We start from the raw sequence: 20,861 nt of genomic DNA, 5'->3' as shown, positions 1-20,861 counted from the left end.
AAAAACAAAAAGAAGATTGAATACAGGAGTACCTAGTAAGATGCCAAATCGAATATTTGATACCCTTTACCGTACACGTGCAAAAACTTCTATGATAAAATAGTCATCACGCAATGGAAACATCAAACGCAAGAGACCATTTTAGTGATGCCAATTACTGAATATTTATCTAACCACGAAAATTGAACACCATTTCTTTTACCCAAAATATGCAAAAGTAAAAATAAAAATTGTGTAAAATAAATTTAATTTAAATAGAATATAAAATTAAAAAAATATAAACCTTAACCAGATAAAAATAGAAATACGAAAGATCTTAATTTTCACACATTGTAAACTAATTAGAAATAATTAAGTGACAGTATTTATACTGTCGACTGGATACTCCATACAGTATATACGGGATAGAAACAATTTGGTGTTTCCGTCACAAATGGAAGATGGAGAGTGGTGGATGTATGATAACATGTGGAATGCAGGAGAAAATTGCAATGTTAATATTCTCGGGGACAAGAAGGGTTCCAGGGAGTCATATCTATAGGGTAACTGCCCAAGACTCGGAGGAAAGAGGTGAATTCTTGAACCTCAGCGAGGGCGTTCTGAGCCCTAACTTCCGCCATAGAAGCCTCAAAATCGATGTAAAACAAATACTCGAAGTGTTTGGCGGTTCCTTCGCTCTCATCATCGACAACGCGAATCGGACGGCTACGGTGAGGCCTGGACTCGATCTTCGTCAAGCTAATGTTTCTAAACGCGAACGCGGAAAGCACTTTAAAAAGCACAGAGGTTCCCTTATCGTGAGCGAACACGATGCTCGTCTTGAACGGCCGATCCGTGCGCGGAATGATCGGTTCGCGCGCCAGCATCACGAACCGCGTCACGTTGTTTGGATCGTCCTGGATTCCGTCTGCGAGGACCTGCAAACCGTAGAGCTCTGCGGCGCGGGCACTCGCGATTGCCGCCGTGTCGCGGAGGCCGTTTGCCGCGACGAACTCCGCAGCGCCGGCAGTGTCGTCGACTGCCTCACGCGCCACGTTGAGGCCGAGTTTCGTGAGTGAGTGCTCGCACTGCGCTAAGGCCTGCGGATGCGAGATCACGCGCGTGAGGAACTCCTTGCGGACGCCGGGGAGTGCCAGGAGGCAGTGGTGCACCGGGAGCTGGACCTCGCCGACGATGTGGAGGCGGTGGCGGAGGAGGAGGTCGTAGTTCCGGTGTATAGAGCCGCCGAGGGAGTTTTCAACCGGCAACACCGCGCGATCCGCGATCCAGAGCTCCACCGCCTGGAAAGCCACCTCGAACTGGTCGCACGGTATGGCTTCCCCGTTCGGATACGCTTTTCCCGCTGCGGCCTCAGAGTACGCTCCGGGAACGCCTTGGTACGCCACGCGCAGCTGCGAGCCGTGCATCGGTGCCGGGGAGAGGTCGGTGATCGAGAGCGGCTTCGGAGGAAGCGGCTTGCTGTTGCCGCCGTCGTGTTTGACAGGTACGATATTTAGATTCGTTACGGCAGCGTTATTGCCGTTCACGGCGGCGGGGTTGTTGTCACCGGCGGGAGAATCCTCCTTCTGCGACATAATTTTACTGGCTAAGATGGCGTTCGAGCTTTGCCAATCGGCTCGAGTGGCGCCGAATCCTTGCGAGAAACCCGCGGTTTCGAAGCCGTAACCGCATTTGACCCTAAATCGGATCGGAGCGACCCGAATAAGCGAGTGAGATGGCCGATTGAGATAGTTGATGGGGTTAGCGCACGGCGGAGTGAGGGTCTGCATATTAAAGGGCTTAAAGTGAAATTATTATTAAGAAAAAATAAAGCTGAGGTTTGGTAATTGGAATGGGGAATTTTGTTGAAATTGCTTATTGGGGCTGTGTAGTGTGTAGCTTGGTGTTCTCTTGAGAAAGGAACGAACAAGCTGAGAGCAGAGAGGGAAGGGTTGGGGAGATTATATATTGGTTGGTGGTTTTATATTTTTAAGAGAAAATGGAACATGACATGTCTTGAGGGGATGGTGTATGCGTGAAGGAGGTTCGGTCAATCCCACACCTACCCCCTCCCTTTCTCTTTCAATCTCTCATTTTCCACACTCACACCGTTTTTTGTTTTTTATTTGTTTTTATTCTATCTGTAAATCTGTAAATTATGTTTTATCTTGCTGTTGAGTCATCTTGTCATTACAGAATTTCTGCCTTGCCATGATTGTTTTCTGTTTTTTTATAATCATTTTTAGTTTTCAATAATCACCAGAAATGCAAAAATAAAATATGTTTGGTGAACTGATTCTTTTCTGTTTTTAGCTAAAACTTACTATGAAGTTGGTTATAATTCTTGTATTTTATTAATGCTTTCTCTCCTATTATTTTAATTTCTTTTAATCTCCTAAAGACATTACAAATTATAAACATTTAGATTAAAAGATATTTTTTAACTACACAACTTAAGTAGTAAGTTCAAAACTTTCTTAAATTTTCTTAAAAATTAAGTTAATTTTTAATATAAATATTTTGTATACATAAATCTAAAGATTAAATCCTTAATTGTATATACCTAAAAAGTAAGATTATCTCTGAACGATTCCAAGTGATGACGGAAACAGAATTTTTTAAAATGTTATGAAAAGAGATCTGAGAAGGGTAAAAGGAAAGAAGAAAAGTGAAGAAAATTGTACATGTTTTAAATTGTGTTTCTGCAATGATACCTGCTACCTAGGGCCATGAAATTGGACCAAAGGTCCACTTGGCCCGATGACCTCGAAAAACATTTAAAATTTGATTTGTCTAATTTATAAGTTGGTCTTTCCGAGTTGAATTTGTAGTGGATTAAGCTGTCCACCTATCTGACCCAAGAAGAATTGTTTTATGGGTGTTGCTCTCTCCACCACCACCTCTTGCTTCCCCTACCTCTCTTTTCCTCTTTTATCCCTTATTCCATCTCTCTATTCCTATTTTATCCATCTCTCTAAAATTTTATTTTTAAGATTAATATTTTATAATTTCTATTAATAGCATCGTCACAGAACCTCTTCATAACGGATGTCAACATCACACAACCTTGCGGATGTCAACATCCGTTTAAGGCGAAACGGATGTCGACATCCGTTTTATCAAGCAACAGTAACAAACAGTATAATTTTTATCAAAATTGTTCTTTTTGAAGAAGCCTTTTCATTATCATAAATTTTGAGGAAGGTTAGTTGGAAGTTGTTTGATCTATGAAATTCTGGAGAGAAGTGTGAAAGTTGCATTGTGCAGAAGCTGGGCCCGCTCACACTGCTGCACAAATTGACTACCACCACCGTAACCTTTCCATTCCCATCATGCATTTACTTTACTCATCAAACCTGGTCACTTCATACTTCTTTTCAACCTTTTTTTCTTCTTAATTCACATTTCCCAACCTTTTCATTCCCATGCATTTATTTTACTCATCAAACCTGGTCACTTCACACTTCTTTTCAACCTTTTTTTTTTTAATTCACACTTCCCAGTTTTCTATCGGTGAACTCCTCCATCACCGGCTGAATCAAAGTTCCCTCCGGAAGACGTGATCAAAGCCAAGAGGCCACCCCTGCTTGCTCCGCACCGTCTCACCGCCGCACCGTCAAATGACCACCGCAAACACCCAGCACCATGAAACCCAAACAGACATGGAGGAAACGAACGAACGAATATGAAAGAGAAATAACGGATCTGAGAGTTGGAGGGGTGGGAACGGATCTTGGAGGAGATGGGAACGGATGTGAGAGTGAGAGTTGGAGGAGCTCTGGAAAGAGAGAAAAGAGAAAGTGAGATTTGCAAGAGAGGTGGGACTCCGAAGGACAAATGGATGAGAGAATATAAATAGAAATCAGAGTTTCAAAAAGGTAAATAAATAAAGTTAAAAAATAAAAAAGGTTAATTTTGTAATTAAAAAAAAATATAAAAAGTTGGGGAGGTGAAGGAAGAAAAGGTGGTGGTGGAGGGAACAATACCCTTGTTTTATTACTAAGAATATTCCCTTCTCACTTCCTTGGGTATTACTACGTTCAATCCACCTTAGCCCTCCCCATCCTCCTCAGGACTTCTCACCTCATACCACTCTCTTTTAGTGGAACTCCCACTTTCTCTCTCATATAAACAACAAATGAAATGGTAGTAATGGATACGACACAAATATTCTCTACTTCGATCCACAATAAAAGATACTGGTTTGCTTTGTTATTTATTGAATATTTATGTGTATTTTAAAACTTGTATATATAATAAATACTTGTAGATATTTTAAAAAATATATTTTATAAATTTTAAATTAAAATTAAAAATATGTAAAATATAATTTAAATTTTTAAATTTAATAAATATAAATTAATTTTAATTTTAAATCAGTTTAATTTAATAAAATATAAATTTAATCTTAATTTTAATTTTTTATATATATTTATTATTATGATATATATATATATATATATATATATATATATATATATATATATATATATATTATATCAATATTAAAATACTCATTATTTATTATTATTATATGTATATATTTATTATTTACGGATATCTTTTATCATCCCTAAAATGAATTTTTGGTGAGCAAATGATAGACATCAAAGTGCTGGTGGTAAGCAAATGAAGACATTTTTGATAGAAAACCTCACTTAGTTTTTTTAAAATATAATTTTCTCATCCAAAGACCTTTTTATTCATTCTATGACAGATAAAAACTCACTTGTTTTAAAAAAATAGTGATAAATAAGAATATTTATTTTTTTATTCTTTAATTTCATATGGGAACTTTTTCCATGGAAGCTATAATATAATCTCATATGACTTTTCATTCGATTAACGGGTTGAGTTCCTTTACTGAAAGAACTCTAATATGTCTTGAAGATTGAATAGATTTTTTAATGGTTCTTCTTAATCCAAGTTACGTTGTTCACTCATCTTACTTCTTATCTAAATCGTTTACTGTCAAATACATTATGACGCTCAAGTCAATAATATGACTGATCGTTTAACACAACAAGTGATGCATATTATGTGCATGATGGTCTGAAGTCATACTTAGGACCTTTCTTTATAGTAGTTGGGATGAACTTTTACCTTCTTTTGACCTTTACCTTTTGTTAGTCTAATGAAAATCCAATCATATCTTAATCTGCATTAAGAGCTTAATGGGTCATTACCACTGCTATTCTCACCATATTGTGTCTGATCAGTCACGTTGTTCAACCATACTAGGCAGAGTAGAGGAACTCGACACAAAGGAGCTCGACACAGAGGAGCTCGACCTTGAAGGAGGACGACTTGGATGGACCGTTTGGGTGGATGACCTAGTGGTCTAGGTGGTCAATCTGGGTGGTCGGTCTGAGTAGATGGGAGGGTGGTGCTAAATCATACGATATACATGGATGGATGGTGTGGGTGGATGACCTGGTGGACTATCAGGATGGTCTACTTTGGTGGGCAGTAGGGTGGTGCTAGAAACTTGAGTGGTCTGGTGGACCTTGGTTGACGACAGGGTGGGGCCATATCCTACTCCAATCCGATTTGTCAAATCTTGCCTAATTACTCGACACACTTTATCATTCTTACGATTAAACTTTAAAATCGTTAAGAGAATTTCATATCAAACTTATAGGCTATAAATATGTTATATAAAACTAAATTGATGGTTTTAACTGTTATAGAATTCAATTCATTGCCTTAGGTAACAACTAGAAAATGGAATTTATTATGATGAGAGACATCTATACTTGTTTTCCAAATGGCAATTGGTAAAACTTCCTCCTCATTACACACCTATGACAATTTGAGAATTGTTATTTTTCTTCCTTAAGTTGATATGGTTATTATTGTCTTTGATTAGGCATCATCAAGAAACTTAATCAAAAGGTACAAATCACATTTCATAGATCTTAGTCTTGAGGTACATTTCTCTCTCAAGCTAATTTGGTGTATACTACTTGTAAAGTTAATGTTAAATATTACTACTATCCTTTATTTTATCAATAACTTGTGGATAGTCTTAATTACTTAATGGGTTAAATATGTTTTTCCTTCCTTAAGTATCACACGATTTTGGTTTTAGTCCCTACTCGAAACTTTGATGGTTTTTAGTCCTTATAGTTTTGAAACTCTTACTATTAGTCCTTAAAATTGGATGACGTTAACTTTCAGTAGATGTGGCTAACGGCCAACCCACGTGTGATGCCACCTTTCCTGACTACTTTTAATTGACGTGGCAGTAAAGGTGTGGTGGTCGTCGGCCTGGTGGGTGGTCAGCCAAAATGTCTAGTGGTCGGTCGGCCTGGTGGGTATTGCGCAAAGACCAAACGGTGTTTGGTAAAGACCGAACGATTATTGTGACGTGTGGAGTGCAATATATGAAAGACCGAACGGTATTGGGAAAAGACCGAACGGTGTTGATCAAAGACCGAACGGTGTTCCGCAAAGACCGAACGGTGTTCCGCAAAGACTGAGCGTTGTTTGTCAAAGACCGAACGATTATGGTGACGGGTGGAGTGCAATGTATGAAAGACCGAACGATATTGGGCAAAGACCGAACGATTATGGTGACGGGTGGAGTGCAATATATGAAAGACCGAACGATATTGGGTAAAGACCGAACGATAATGGTGACGGGTGGAGTACAATACATGAAAGACCGAACGGTGTTGGGAAAAGGCCGAAGGGTTATGGGCAAAGACCACCATGCTGACCACCAGACTAAGTGGCCGACCACCCACCAGGCCGATCGACCACCACACATTTACTGCCACGTCAATTAAAAGTAGTCAGGTGACATCACACGTGGGCTGGCCGTTAGCCACGTCAAACAAAAGTTAAGGACTAATAGTAAGAGTTTGAAAACTATGAGGACTAAAAACCATCAAAGTTTTGAGTAGAAACTAAAACTAAAATCGTGTGATACTTAAGAGACGGAAAACATATTTAACCATTGTTTAATCAATATTCGACTTGACATATCTTTACTATTCAACAAGTGAGTGTGTTTACGTATTGTCGTCGCTATATACACGTGACAACCATCCATCATATAATTTGCTACTTTAAAAAATCTGTCAACAAGGTTTATTCTTTTTCATTGGAACAAGTCTTACATTCATTATTTATAGTAATATTGATTGAGTTGAATGTCTTGATATTCCATGATCCGTCATTGGTTGGTGTATAGTTCTTAGCTCCTCGTTGATCCCGGGGAAAAATAAGAAACATATACAAATCTATAGAGCATCTATTGAATCAAAATATTATCATGTCTGCTACTTATTTTGAAATAATAACATGATTTTTTTGCCTGAAATTGAATTTCCTCAATTAGATCGAATGCTTCTTCATGTTGCAATATAAGTTTTGTTCATATTGTTGCAATTTTAGTATAACATTAGCAAACGAAACATAGATGTAAATTTAAGTTGCGAATATTTTCAACTAAAGTTATTTCTAGTTTGCGTCATTACTTTCTAATTAACAAATTAACGCCCCCAAATAGCACCAATTTGAGAGGGGATGTAGGTCATAAATTATTTTCGTCTCCCTATGTATACTACTATGTTTTCCTAAGAAGATACGACAAATAGTTGATTAAATTGCTATCTTAGTTGTATAAAATAGTCTTCGTAAAATAGGCTAGACAAACTAGACAATAAAATGTATGATTTATTAATAATAATTACACGTAAAGACTTGTATCATTATTTCTATAAAAAAAATTAAAAATATTAAATCATTTTCACTGGCTGAGTTGGTGATGCTTTAATTGAAGCCACCAAAAAGATATCCTGACCAAACTTAACCTGAAAGTTCTAATGTTAGCCACAAATATATTGATTAAAGGCACAAACAAAAGAATACTCCGTCTAATACTCAGTTGAAGATTCTCATTCATGCATGACCTACATAAATATTTCCTTGTAGAGGATTAATCAATGATTCCTCAACAAAGTTCGGACCAAATATATCTTTATAGAGAAAGTAATATGGTTTCTCCCAAGACCAATACTTAAATATCTTATCTAAACTATGTCTACTCTACATTGAATTTGTCTTCTTTTTTTCAAATCGAAAACACAGTTTCAATCCATATCCAATTAAATGGTGAATTTAAAATAATAAAAATGACTTAAATATGAATTCAAAATATTAAAATGATTTGACTTCATTTGGTTATAAATTAATTTTAATTATTTGGAGCCGTACCTTTTAGCACAGCATTTTTCGTAATGAATTTAAATAACACTGTAAAATGAGCTGCCTTTATATTCATTCTTACAGATTGTTCACGCAATGAATATTACACTAGAGATATTGACAACAGCACAAACCTTTCATGACAATTATAATTATATATAGTTAGTCTCAACTAGGAATTGCAAATGAAGCTTGAGAGAGCTACAAAAAAAAGTATATATACATTGAAAATGATTTGTCAAATCTCTCGCCTCTATGAAAAAATAGACCTGGATATTTGGAATGAATAAAAAACTAGCTACAAGTTTAATCTAATAACTTACAACACAAAGATGCATTACCAATTACTAGTACACTCAAGAAACACATGCGTTCTACATTACAGGCCAACCCACTTGACCCATCGAAAAATCCGACCAATTCTGAAAGGCAACTCATAGTCATTAGCAACAGCAGGTTCTCTTCTAGCAATCTCAGCTTCGGACCAAACATATACCCCACGTTCCATCTTACTGCCAGGTACGGTATTATCCAGAATAACAGCCACAAGAAAGGCTATCACCATGTGTAGCGAAAAAAGCGTGTTCAACACATAGTTCAACTGCAAAAGGAGTAACAGTAATTTTTAACCAGCATTCAAGTGTTAAAATAAATTAATACCAATTCCAGAGACATAATGAATTGAATACTTTTTAGCTTAACAGTTTCACCACATAATGAATACTTGGTAAAAACTATGGAGTAACAGGCAATTTGACCTTACAATAAGAAACCAAATACATATTCCCTATTAAGCATGGGTAGTTTCAATGTCCATTCACAGTATCATGGAAATAAACATGTAATGAGAGTTTCATGAGCCACACACCCATCTAGAGAGATGAAAGTGGCCTTTGGATTACTTTCTATCTTTTCTGAAAATTTGACATAAATTCAAGCACCATATACATGCCAGTAAAACATAAAAGACACAGGCATACCCCTCCATATTTGCTGTGGATAGGACCGTGAGAAGCCACAATGTAGGGCTGAAAGTAATTTGGTACAGACAGGTTGGAATTTGGAGAGATGCCGTATTGTTGAAAGTAAGCAGGTATTGAAAGCGAGAAAAACAGTGATAGCCCAACTATGATGATATTGCGAGAGCTTCCAGCCTCACTGTAGCGTAGATTTGACAAGCCTAATGCAGTGAGCATTGCCCACATAAAGCAGAGGAGACCCGCAACCATAACTTCAGGTATTGAAGCAATGAATCCTCCAACCTTACCTGTTGTGCAGCATAAGCAAAATTAAACACATAATTTGTAAAAGAAGTTGTTTCACAGATGAGAGCATAAAACTACAAAAACTATATAAAATGGGCATAAGGCAGCAAAAAGAAGACTGAATAAATCACACATCCTAACTGTATTATGACTCATTTAGTCACAAAAATGGGTACAGACATCCGAGAAATCAACAACTTATTTATTGTTTCAATGTAAGTTGATGGACTTTGTGATGAACAGTGGTTAAATGGCATTGGTAACACTGGTTATCAATAACCACTCTTATATGCCAAAAATATGGATAGGAGAACAGAGAAAGTATCTCAGAGAAGCTTCAAAACCACTTTTTCGGTTAGAATTGAGATTTTATGCAATGCCAGTAGCTTCAAAGCACTACATGTTCAACAGACAAATTGAAAACAAGAAAGGTTCTTTCACTTGGAAGATACAAATCTCTCTAGATCATTATTCAAAAAGGGATAACTAGCATCCAGTTAAATAAAGCCCCATTGAAGCATTTAGCTGCAACGAAATATGAAGCAAGAATACCTCAGAAGTAGCTGGGTCAGTCAAATATGTATCAAATCCAACACAAATTTTAATATAATTGAGCATTTTCGAGTTATTTACATATCTCACGATGATGCTAAAATAATATTGCTATCATAAAATATTATGGTAGTTAGTAATTTGGAAATATGCAACTTAGGAAAAGCATTTGTAAATGCAGGGAAAACTGAATATTAAAGGTTGCAAAATTATCTAATCATATGTATGTAAACAATCTAAGCAATGTTGAGATTCTCTAACCTTTCATTTAGCACAGTTAACTTAAAAACCAGCTCCTCTGAGTGCATTATTTAGCACAGTTAAACACATAAAGCTGTTAGTGCCCTTAGGCATACCTTAAATGGCAACACAAAATCATGTAAGAAAATGAATCTCATGATTCATATTTCAAATGTATGAAATTAATACTGATGCGTATTACTGAAATGCTGAACAGATTCATGAAAAAGTTGACGAAAATTATCTACAGAGCTTGAGCAAGAAAATCTTTTCTTTCCAAAGATTGTAAGGGATGAGATCATGAAATCAATAAAAACAGTTTCAGATATTATAGAATCAAACTCTAAGTTCAAATTTTTAGAAAACATACCATATGCATCAAAGTATGAGTTCAAGAGAGAATAAAAGGAAAGAATATACAAAGACTTTTGTACTGGTTCATTCTTAACTCTAGGGAGCTATATCCAGTTTTTTAATCAGCTAAGTATGATTCTATTAAATTTTCAAACTTTGAAAACACCTCACATGCAAACTTAGAAAAGCTAACCAAGAATGTTTCTTGAACACTACCAGAACACTTTCAAACCCACTTGTGAAACTCTACTGTAAGCTATACACCTCAACACAACCCGTCTTAAGGATTTAGAAACCCACATTGCAAAAGAAAAAGTTCATAACAACATCATTTGGAAAAAAGTCTTGCCAAAAAACAATTGGCAATCTTGCATAGGATGTCAAACTTCTTTGCTCTTTATCCACAAATAATTCTTGATGATCTTCTGCAAAGAAGCTAGACCATTGTAGAAGAACTTGATTTCTCTCACAAAAACCTATTTGATCATTTGTTGGAATGATTTGATATATAGAAAAAAGAGTTTTCAAACCTTTATATTTGCTGCCCTTTGAGTTTTGAAGAAAAGACTTACACATTTTAATGGATTAAAATGATTTTAAGAGTGTCTTTTAAGACCAATAAATTACTAGCTTTAAGATAGTTTGACCAACATAAAAGTCTACTGTGAGTACCTCAAAATAACTTATTGAAGAGTTTCTAGCTTATAACTTACAACCTACTCCAGCTGGCTTCTAGTTTGCAATTTGTTTAATTTTCTTCCATTACTACTCCTTAGACAACTAATTATTGCACTATTTTTAGTATTTGATGGCTTGCTTTTTAATTTTTTTATCTAGTTCAAATTAAAAAAGATTTATTATAAATTGAAGTAACTAATGTTTTATTTCATGATGCAATGTGAAAATTAGAGATTGAAAATTGTTAAAAAAATCATGTTACAGGAGTTTAAATAGAGAAGGATGAAATTTTAAATTTAATTAATACTCATCACATCAACTTAAAAAAAAATTACTTTTTCAAATAAAAAAGTCTATACAACTTTAAAAAAAAGTACTAAAAAGATTAATAATAATTTAGTTAGTTGAAAAATGTAAATTATAATTACATAACATTATATTCTTGTTAAAAAACATAAATTTCATTTATATAATAAAACTTATGTAGTTATATCCTTTATTTTACATTTACCAACTAGTTTATCATCTAGTTTACCAAGCACTTGTAATCCAATAAGCTAGTTTCGAAACTTTTAGGTATGAGCTTAGCAACTAGTTTTGCCAAACATACTCTAAATAGATTAAATCAATTAAATCATATAACCTTCACATTTACATTCTCCATTTTATTATGTTAAATCCAATCATATAATCTCTTTGATAATAACTTTAATGGATTAAACTAGAAATTAACAAAAGAACATTTAAAATCTTTCTAAAGTGTATAAAACAAAAAATAAAAGGAAAAACACATCACCACTATATCTAAAAAGTCAAATACAAGGTTTGAATCTACAACACTTCTAAGAGGTATTGCATCACTTGCCAACAAACTCTTCATATGTGATAATGACAAACTTTCCTTTATCATTATATACTTTGGGTTGATCAAGTCATCAGGTTGTGTAAAACAATAAAATATTTTTCTCCCTTTCTAATATCATCAAATCTAATTATATGTTAATGAAAAAGAATGAAGCATTTAAAAAAATCACAAACATTTTCATTAATGAATGAGATTATAAAACATGACATTAAATAAATAAACTCACATTACATTGGAACCAAGATGACAAACTTTCCTTTATCATTATATACTTTGTGTCGATGAAGTCTTCAGGTTTTGTAAAGCAATAAAATATTTTTCTCCCTTTAGATATCACCAAATATAATTATATGCTAATGAAAAAGAATGAAGCAATGAAAAAATTACACAACATTGTCATTAATGAATGAGACTACAAAATACAACATTCAATAAATAAACTCATACATTACATTGAAAACTTCGAGAATAGACAAACTCAAATTGCATTGAAACCAAGGAAACATTAGAGCAATACATAGAACACACTTAAAGCATGGAAAACCAATTAACTCTGGTTCTCAAGAATTGTCTGTCTTGCTGAAGGACAATCGAAAACTCAAGAAGAATTAACTATCTTGTGCTGAAGGATAATGGAAAACACAAGAAGATTGCACTATTAGTTTTCAAAATCTTAGGCAGCAAATTGTTGAGATCAAGGAATAAATTGCACAACTTCAATTAGCAAGGAATAATTAGTTTTCCATGCTTTGAGTGAATTCAATGGGTTGCTCTAATGTCTAATCCACTAATGAATATGTTTTGTTTTGTGACAACTTTTTTTAAATGCTTCAATTTTTTCTCCTTCTTACATTTGATGATGATGTTAGAGGGAAGAAAAAGTTTCTCTTTTGTTAGATTTAACAGACTAAAAGACAGAAGGGTAACACGTGGGGGTTGTCTGGTTTAATCCATTAAATCAGCTTGATTAAATAATGAATGTATTAAAATTACTTTAATATATAAACATGCACGAGGCTTTGTTCCTTCAGAAGTCACATAGCATTTTAACATTAAATTCGACAGCCAACAACTATTAAAGGTTTGAAAACTCCCTTTTCTCCACATAAAATCGTTTTCAGATAAAGACCAACGAGATTTTTGAGAGAGAAATCAAGTTCATACACAGTGGTTTAACATCTTTTCAAAAGTATATCAGGAAATTTTTGTGGATCAAGATGAAAGAAGTTCAACATTCCTATGAAAGATTAGTGTTTTGCTTATGAAGGTTTACTCAGATGATATTCTAAACTTTTTTCTTTTGCATGATGGGTTTGTAAATCTTTCAGACAGGGGCTGTGTTAAAGTGTATAACTCATGTTAGATTTTCATAAGTGAATTTGAAAGTGTTCTTTTGGGGATCAAGAAACTTTCGTGGTTAAACTTTCTATCTAAGTTTGCATGTGAAGTGTGTTTATAATATAAACTTTTAAAAATTTGGTGGAATCCTAATCAATTGATTGAAAGACTAGATGGGTTAAAAGTGAACCAGTATACAAATCTCGTTATGTTACTTTCTCTTTACCCCTTGAACTCATAAGTTTGGGGCATATGACATGTTTTCTTAAAAATGTGAAGATTTTTAAACCTGATACAGCAATAGCTGAAAGTGCATATTGCTTTGAAGACCTCGTCGTACCTTACAATCTTATAAAAGAGAAATTCTTCCTTGATCATTGAAACCATTTGACTCAAAGGAAATAATACTCAGTAAATTTCAAACCCAATTGAGTTCAACCCCCTCCCCTCTTGCTGGACCATTTTTCTAACCCAACTCAAATTGATATATTTGGAAACTTTGCACTGGTCAAATTTTGCCCCAAAAGACATATTTCTTTATTCACATAATAGGAAATCATTGATCAAGTGAAAATAGAAGTAGACATTTGTTTGGACAAGAACTTACATAGGATTAGATTAATAATTCAGTTTGGACATCATAATGAACTACGATAAGGCAAATTTTTATTCTACACCCTGTAATTCTTCTGGAAGCTTGATTTCCAGAATGATGTTTACAAACATTATATGTTTCACATAAATAATTGTACTAATTGCTGGAGACCAGAAAAATGAATTTTGAGAATCACTGGGAAACCAAAGAAATTTCATGATAAAGAATAAGTGTACATCGGAAGAAGGTTAGACTAGATCCAAGCACAGAAAAATTACAGAAACTTACCCACAAGAGACAACACTATCAGAAAGCATGCACCCAGTTGAACTGCCCGGCGGCTTCCCATTTTAGTCACAGCAATTGTGTGAACATTTTCAGTTAAAGTTATAGATCCGGTTCCAGTTCCCCACAGACCAGCCAAGACACTAGAAAGACCTTCAACGCCAATTCCTCGACTAAGAACTCCTGTAGTCGGTGGTCTGGATGCAACCAATAACGAAGATGCATGGTATGTGCCAACCTGCAAAGATTAAAATAAATAAATATCAATGACACGGTACAATGATTTCTTATAATCCTGCATACAGAGAAAAATACAAGGAACATATCATTTTACTTGAGATATTACACCGTTGTTCTCAACTAGAGCAACACATATTTTTATTTGATAACCACCTTGCAGCATCAGAATTCTTAAAACTTTATCAATTAAATAGTTATTGTCATTGATGTAGTAAATTCGTAAGTCTTGAGATAGAACCAATGCAATATTACTCACCTTACACTTGGTGTTTACTTGATGTTAATAGATAATGGGCACAAGAAAAAACAGTGATCATATAAATTATAACAAGATGAAAATCATGAATTTTAAGTTTGGATCCCATAATGTGTAATTTCAATAGCAAAAGTTTTTCACCTTTATTGACGAAGTTTTCAGTTAAAAATTAACTTACAATAGTATATGCAAGGTTCATATTTTTCCCTCCAAAGGAGCATTTTTATTAAATGTATATCATAGTAGTAGGTGCAAATCCAAGAAAAAGAATGGTCTTGTAAATACAATACAACCAGAACAAAGTTATGAAGTTGGTAGTAGATACAAATCACAATTTCCCATCAAAGCCTGTACCACGTCAAAGAAAAAGAGAAGCCTTATTGTTAAAGGAAACAAGAGAAGAAAGGGAAAGAAAATACTTTCATAAAAGCTTACTGAAAATACAAAGAATACAAGCCTTATATAGACTGAAAAACAGAGGATAAAAGGTTAAACCTAACCGACTTTATATCTATCATTTACACTTATAAATACAATATTGCTAGAAATGGCTATGAAGATGCTATAAGGGCCCCGAAGATAACTAGGTTTTTTTTTTCTGAAATAGCATATATCAAGTGATCAACATATTCATAGTAAGATAAAATACAGCCCAGGAAGAGAAAGACAAGAAACTCACCGAATCTACTGATGAGATTAAGGAAACCACACACATTACAAGAGCCATTTTCCAATGGAAGACAGGGGTACCCCATTGTAATGGATAAGGAAACCTAAACCATGGAGAGGATAACAGTGCTTGAGATGTATCAACCCGACAACGCCTCATCCTTGAAAAATGTTTTCTGCAATGCTCTGAAACCATATTTGAGGCAGGTATATTTATATCGCACCCTTTGTAGCTGTAAGCTCCGGCTTCAGTCAGCAAGAAAGCAAATGCCCATGTAATTGCCAGTCCCAGAGGAACCTGGCAATTAGGCAAAGAAAACACAAATCATTTGCTACAGCCAGAATTTATTTCAACGACTAAAGAGTTACGTAAGATATTGTAGCAGTCAACTTACTGCATAAATTAGAAATATGCGATGCCCAAGAACAGATATCTTACGAAGATACTGTGGAAATAAAGAAATAACAGATTACAAATTCTAGTCCAGTGCACCAAGCAATACTATACACACTCCAGGATTTTTTAAATAAAGAATAAATGAGTGAATCCATATCAAAAGAAATAACACTCAAGGTCAATTAAACAAACTTACAAGAGAAAAAACAATAGCCACTAATATTTGAACTGCACCGATCTCAATACATGTACCAACTAATGGGAAACCATAACTGTAAAATGAAAGTCCAACAGCAGCAATAGTTGGGGCTACAACTACAGGATTTATCAACCTGTAAGGAAACACATAAAATGAGGCTCATTATCAACTACACTGAACAGAAAGTAAGACCGAAATTTGATGTTTTTATTTCAGTCAACTCAGGCAATGAAGTGACTTAATTTTAAATTGTGACGAAAGGATTGAAAATTTTAAGATGTGACTAAAGGCCAAAGACAGTTTTATATTGCATAAAACAACAACGGGGGGTATAGGTGGGAGGAATCATATTCATAGAAGGTATACGTAAAACTATTAAAAAAAAACATGTTTTGATGGTACAATTATCTCAGCATCTTAATTATGGGAACTGACGGTATCAATACCATAAACCAACAAAAAATACTCAAACTATTCTAAAAGTATATTGCTTATCTAGCAATTTTTGGTTAATATATTCACCAGTTCTATTATGGAAGAGGAGAAATTTTTTAGATCTACATAAATCATCATCTAATGATTGTTAGCATGAGAACACCATTATTAATATTATTATAGACCATATTTAAATTTTATATAACCTTCTGTAGTGTTGAATTTGGCAATTATTTATTATAAGAAATGCTGTCAGGAGTTAGCTCAACTAGTACGATGATTGCGTCAGGGATACAGAAACATTTTTAAAATATGAGGTACAACAGGGTCAGGATATGTTAACGCAAGCCTTGCATATACGTACACAAACACATGTATGTATATACATGTGTGTGTGTGTGTTTCACTGAAATGTCAGTGTAGTGTCTGGTCTAAATTAAATCATATAACTAATAACCAGTCAAAGAAAAAAAAAACTGGTCAAAACTCCTAAAATCATATAACTAATAACCAGTCAAAGAAAAAAAAAACTGGTCAAAACTTCCAAAGATTGATTTATAGTGGGTTATTGAAATTCTTGATATGAGGCCATTTTCATTTTTTTTTTTCATTAAAAGGTGGGGAGAAAAACAAAAGAAAAAAAATGATATTTCCCTTTTTATTTTACACGTAAACCTGCTATTTGTTAATGAACATTGTTGTGTACTTGTGTTTGTTAAAACTTAAATCTAAGTACGACTTTATACTTTTGAATGTTATTAAACTATAGAATGATATTGTCTTTGTATTTTTGGTGTCATAAGTTGTGATATTATATTTTTTTAATACTATTTTACATATTACTTTGTTAATACTGGTTCGATTATGAGTGAACAATTGATCCTTGAACTAGTGTCATGAGCAATTCAATGAATGGCTCAGTTTTAAAAACATTCATACTGTCATAAATATTCATGTATGAAGTCCATATGTAATATGGTCAATAATCTTGGATCTTCTATGTGTTTTTAACCAATTAAATATAATTAGGAGTGACAAACTTGATGAATCAGATAAAACTAAATTGTTAACTTATTTTTTTATTTATTTAAAAAAAATCTAATTCATTCCTTAACAATTTTCTCATGAATGGATATCCAATTCATCAACAAAAATAATGCTTTATATAATAAACAAATATTTATTTCATCGACAAAAGTAGTTAAAGTGGTTAGTTTTAATTAATATTAATGTCACGATTATAATTTTATTTCAGAAATATTCATAAAATTAAAAATTTTAAGGGGTGATTGATCTAACTACTCATACTCAACTCAATGAATTGTTTTTCAAAATGACTTATGTTATTCATGACCAATAATGCATCTGTTTTCATTAAAAAAAATGGGTGGATATCCCACTGATATAGTTCACAATAAATAGAGTATAAAAAAAATTAACAATTAATGTAATTGAAATTAGACGTATGTTTTTTAAAATATATATTTTTTAAAACAATTTTTTGAATATTTTAAAAAATAGTTTAAGAAAGATTTAAATATGAAAAAAATAGGTAAGTTAATTTTGATTCATTAAGAATTGATTAAATGGTCCATTATATTTTGAAAATAATAGATGAATCATTAGCCATTCATAAAATTAAATGGATCCATCCATTTTTTATTTTCATATTATATATTGTATTGAATGAATTGGATTGATCTGTCACCCCTAAACATAAAAAAAAAAAAAAAAAAAAAAAAAAAAAAAAAAAACAAAAAAACAAAACTAAGAAATGAAATCTTATGCGATAATATTTTTGCCTCTCCATAACTACACTTTTGTCTAAGTTCCACTTACGATTCGGGTAACGTGAATTTCTCAGCTTTTAGCACACCACTTGCATTAATGCACAATTATTTAGTTTGGTGAAAAGTTGAATTGTGCATATGTAAAATCAAATAAAAGCAACCAAGTAGAGAAAATCCCAAAATCATACCTTACTAACAGTGACATAAGTCCAGTATATCCAAGTAAAGCTTGAAAAGCTGAACCAATAATTATAGCCCCCTGGAGCTCCTTCATTATATGCTTGAATTTCTGCAAATAGAGAAATAAACCTCATCATCTTTTTTTTTTCAATCATTCCATCAGAAAATCTAAAATGTGACATAACTCCCCAATTATGAGTAACTAAACAAAATTAGAAACTGCTGCAACACCCGACAACTTTGTTATAGACAAAACCAATATACAGACAGCAATCAATATCTTCTGGGAGTCAGATTTCCTGTTGTTTGTTGAACGAAAATCAGACAGCTCATACTTGATCTTGTAAGTAAATATGTGAATCATATAAACTTCATCCCGCATCAACAATCGCAATTCATGTTTGCAGGGAATAAAATTCCTAGATTCTGAAAAATAAACGAAAGGAATTGCAGGGAATAAAATTCCTAGATTCTGAAAAATAAACGAAAGGGTAAAGATACAAACATTTCCATTCAATCCTTGAAACTCCGGGGAGTTGATTATGGCGAGCGCTGGCGCCAGATAGACAAAAGAAGGGCCCTGAATCAAGGGTAACCTGGAGCCAAAAGCAACATGCAAGAGAGTAGTCACCCCCGAGACAAAGAGCACGGTCGATACCACCATAGAAGTTTCCTCCTACACTCACTAACACATCAAGAACTTCGCCACCAAAACCAAACACCACACAACACGAAAACACAGACTAAGCCGGATGAAAACAACTCACATGAGTGCCTCCCATGGCAGGAACAATCACAAGCGGAATCAGAACCAACGAACCTAACATCGAAAGGTAGTGTTGAACACCGTATACGCCAATAGGAACTACAGTAACACATACGAAAATCGAAATCATAGTTTAATTCCAACCATAACCAAATCAAATCAACGAGCATTCAATTATTCAAATCCAAATTAAAAAATATTTCAATACCTAAACCAGGTGAATCTCTGAGCTCGTACTTCATATGCGCGTGCCTTGACACGAACTCGTCGACCTCCACCGGCAAGCCGTCCACCACTTCCTCGTGCCTCGCGTTTCTCCTCGGCGGCTGTTCCGCCGCCGCCGCCGCCGCCGCCGCCGCCTGTCCGTTGGTGCTAGGAATTGAATTCTTCGGCACGCCGTCGGAGTCTCCCCGCTTCTTTGCCATAGCAGGCCGAGGCGGAACCGGAACGGGAGGCTTGTCGCCTTGTGCGACGCCGTTAGCAGTTGCCGGAGTTCGAACGCGACCGGCCTCAATATCGCCGTTGGGCGTAGGGATGGTTATCGGGCCCGAATCGGTGGCATTGGTCTCGCCGGAGAATTTGGGCCTGAAACCTGTTTTCTTGGCCCAGGAAGAAGGCGGCATTGGCTTTGGCTCCGGCGGCGACGGAGCCAGGCTGTTACGGTTGTTAGAATCAGAATTGGACATGTTTGTTAGAAGCTATATGCTATGCGGTATGCGCAGTGGTGTGCATAGCTTAACGGTTGCAGATCTGGCACGTGGAGTTGCAGGAATGAAGAAGCGAAGGTGCTAGGGTTTTACACGCGAATGGAACTGAGAGCGAAAATGGAAAATGGAAAATGGAAAATGTGTGAGATTTGGAAAGGGAAGAGTAAGGAAAGAGTGTGAGAGTTGAGTGTGGAGTGAAGGTGAACGTTGGAATTTAAGAGAGATATTTTATCTATCCATTTCTCGTGTTTATTTTGTTCTTTCTTTCCTAGACAAACGGTGGAGTTCAAAATTCTATTACCTGGCTTACGAAGAAAAGACAGAAACAAACAAAACGGAAGGAACTTTGTTGCCCTGCTTAAACGGAGCATCGTCAGGGATTATTATTCCCCTTTTTCTTTTAGTAAGGCCTACTATTAATATTTTTTTTTACAATATCTATTCAAATATAATAAACTTAATAAATTATCAATCATAATAAATTTTAGAACTAAAAATATTATTAGATATAAAATTTGAATTTGCTTATTTAATTTTTTTATGCAATTTAATTTTTAGATTTTAAAGATAAATAAATCTAATCTTTTATTTTTATTAATTTTTTATATATTAAACAAAATTTTAAATTAGTATTTGAATTAAAATGTGTAAAGCAGTTGTGTAAACAATTACCCCCACCTACATTAACTATTCAGTGAGGAAACTCAATTTAATTCACTAATTATTTAGTGAAAAAAATTCAATTTGACAGGTCCACGTAGTTGATAGGTTAAACTTGACTCACTAAAATCACTTAATAATAAGTTTTCATTTTTCAATTTCAAAAAAAAATAACAAATATTTTTTAATTTAAATTT

At 34.3% G+C, this 20,861-nt stretch overlaps 1 protein-coding gene and 1 pseudogene across 2 annotated transcripts; both read right to left on the bottom strand.

Annotated features, from left to right (window-relative positions):
• Positions 1–267: 267 nt before the first annotated feature.
• On the bottom strand, positions 268–2,197 carry LOC124840802 (arogenate dehydratase/prephenate dehydratase 6, chloroplastic pseudogene; annotated as a pseudogene).
• Positions 2,198–8,395: 6,198 nt separating this feature from the next.
• LOC124840797 (nucleobase-ascorbate transporter 12-like) lies at positions 8,396–20,291 on the bottom strand. 2 transcript variants are annotated; one of them, XM_047316921.2, is made up of 10 exons: positions 19,506–20,290; positions 19,299–19,396; positions 19,037–19,207; positions 18,540–18,640; positions 16,124–16,259; positions 15,926–15,976; positions 15,541–15,828; positions 14,369–14,603; positions 9,174–9,460; positions 8,396–8,794 (listed from the first exon to the last, which is right to left on the bottom strand). In XM_047316921.2, exons 1-10 carry the CDS (start codon positions 19,981–19,983, stop codon positions 8,573–8,575), a joined length of 2,067 nt encoding a protein of 688 aa, XP_047172877.1. In that variant the 5' UTR covers positions 19,984–20,290; the 3' UTR covers positions 8,396–8,572. The 2 variants fall into 2 exon arrangements, with proteins under 2 accessions (XP_047172877.1, XP_047172878.1); XM_047316922.2 differs by lacking the exon at positions 15,926–15,976 and having other exon boundaries at positions 19,506–20,291.
• Positions 20,292–20,861: the final 570 nt, after the last annotated feature.

Source organism: Vigna umbellata, chromosome 3, assembly GCF_029865625.1.
Source record: "Vigna umbellata cultivar VRB3 chromosome 3, Vumbellata_1.0, whole genome shotgun sequence".
NCBI classification, from domain to species: Eukaryota; Viridiplantae; Streptophyta; class Magnoliopsida; order Fabales; family Fabaceae; genus Vigna; species Vigna umbellata.
Note: the sequence above shows the minus strand (reverse complement) of the source record. Positions and strands in the feature narration are given on the sequence as shown.

Bases quoted from the DNA above. Each gene is read 5' to 3' on its own strand.
- LOC124840797 (XM_047316921.2), bottom strand. From the start codon at position 19,983: ATGTCCAATTCTGATTCTAACAACCGTAACAGCCTGGCTCCGTCGCCG. The intron at 19,397-19,505 runs GTATTGAAATAT...GTGTTACTGTAG, and splicing joins CAGAGATTCACCTGGTTTAG to TTCCTATTGGCGTATACGGT. The intron at 18,641-19,036 runs GTTTGTATCTTT...CTCTATTTGCAG, and splicing joins TTCAAGGATTGAATGGAAAT to AAATTCAAGCATATAATGAA.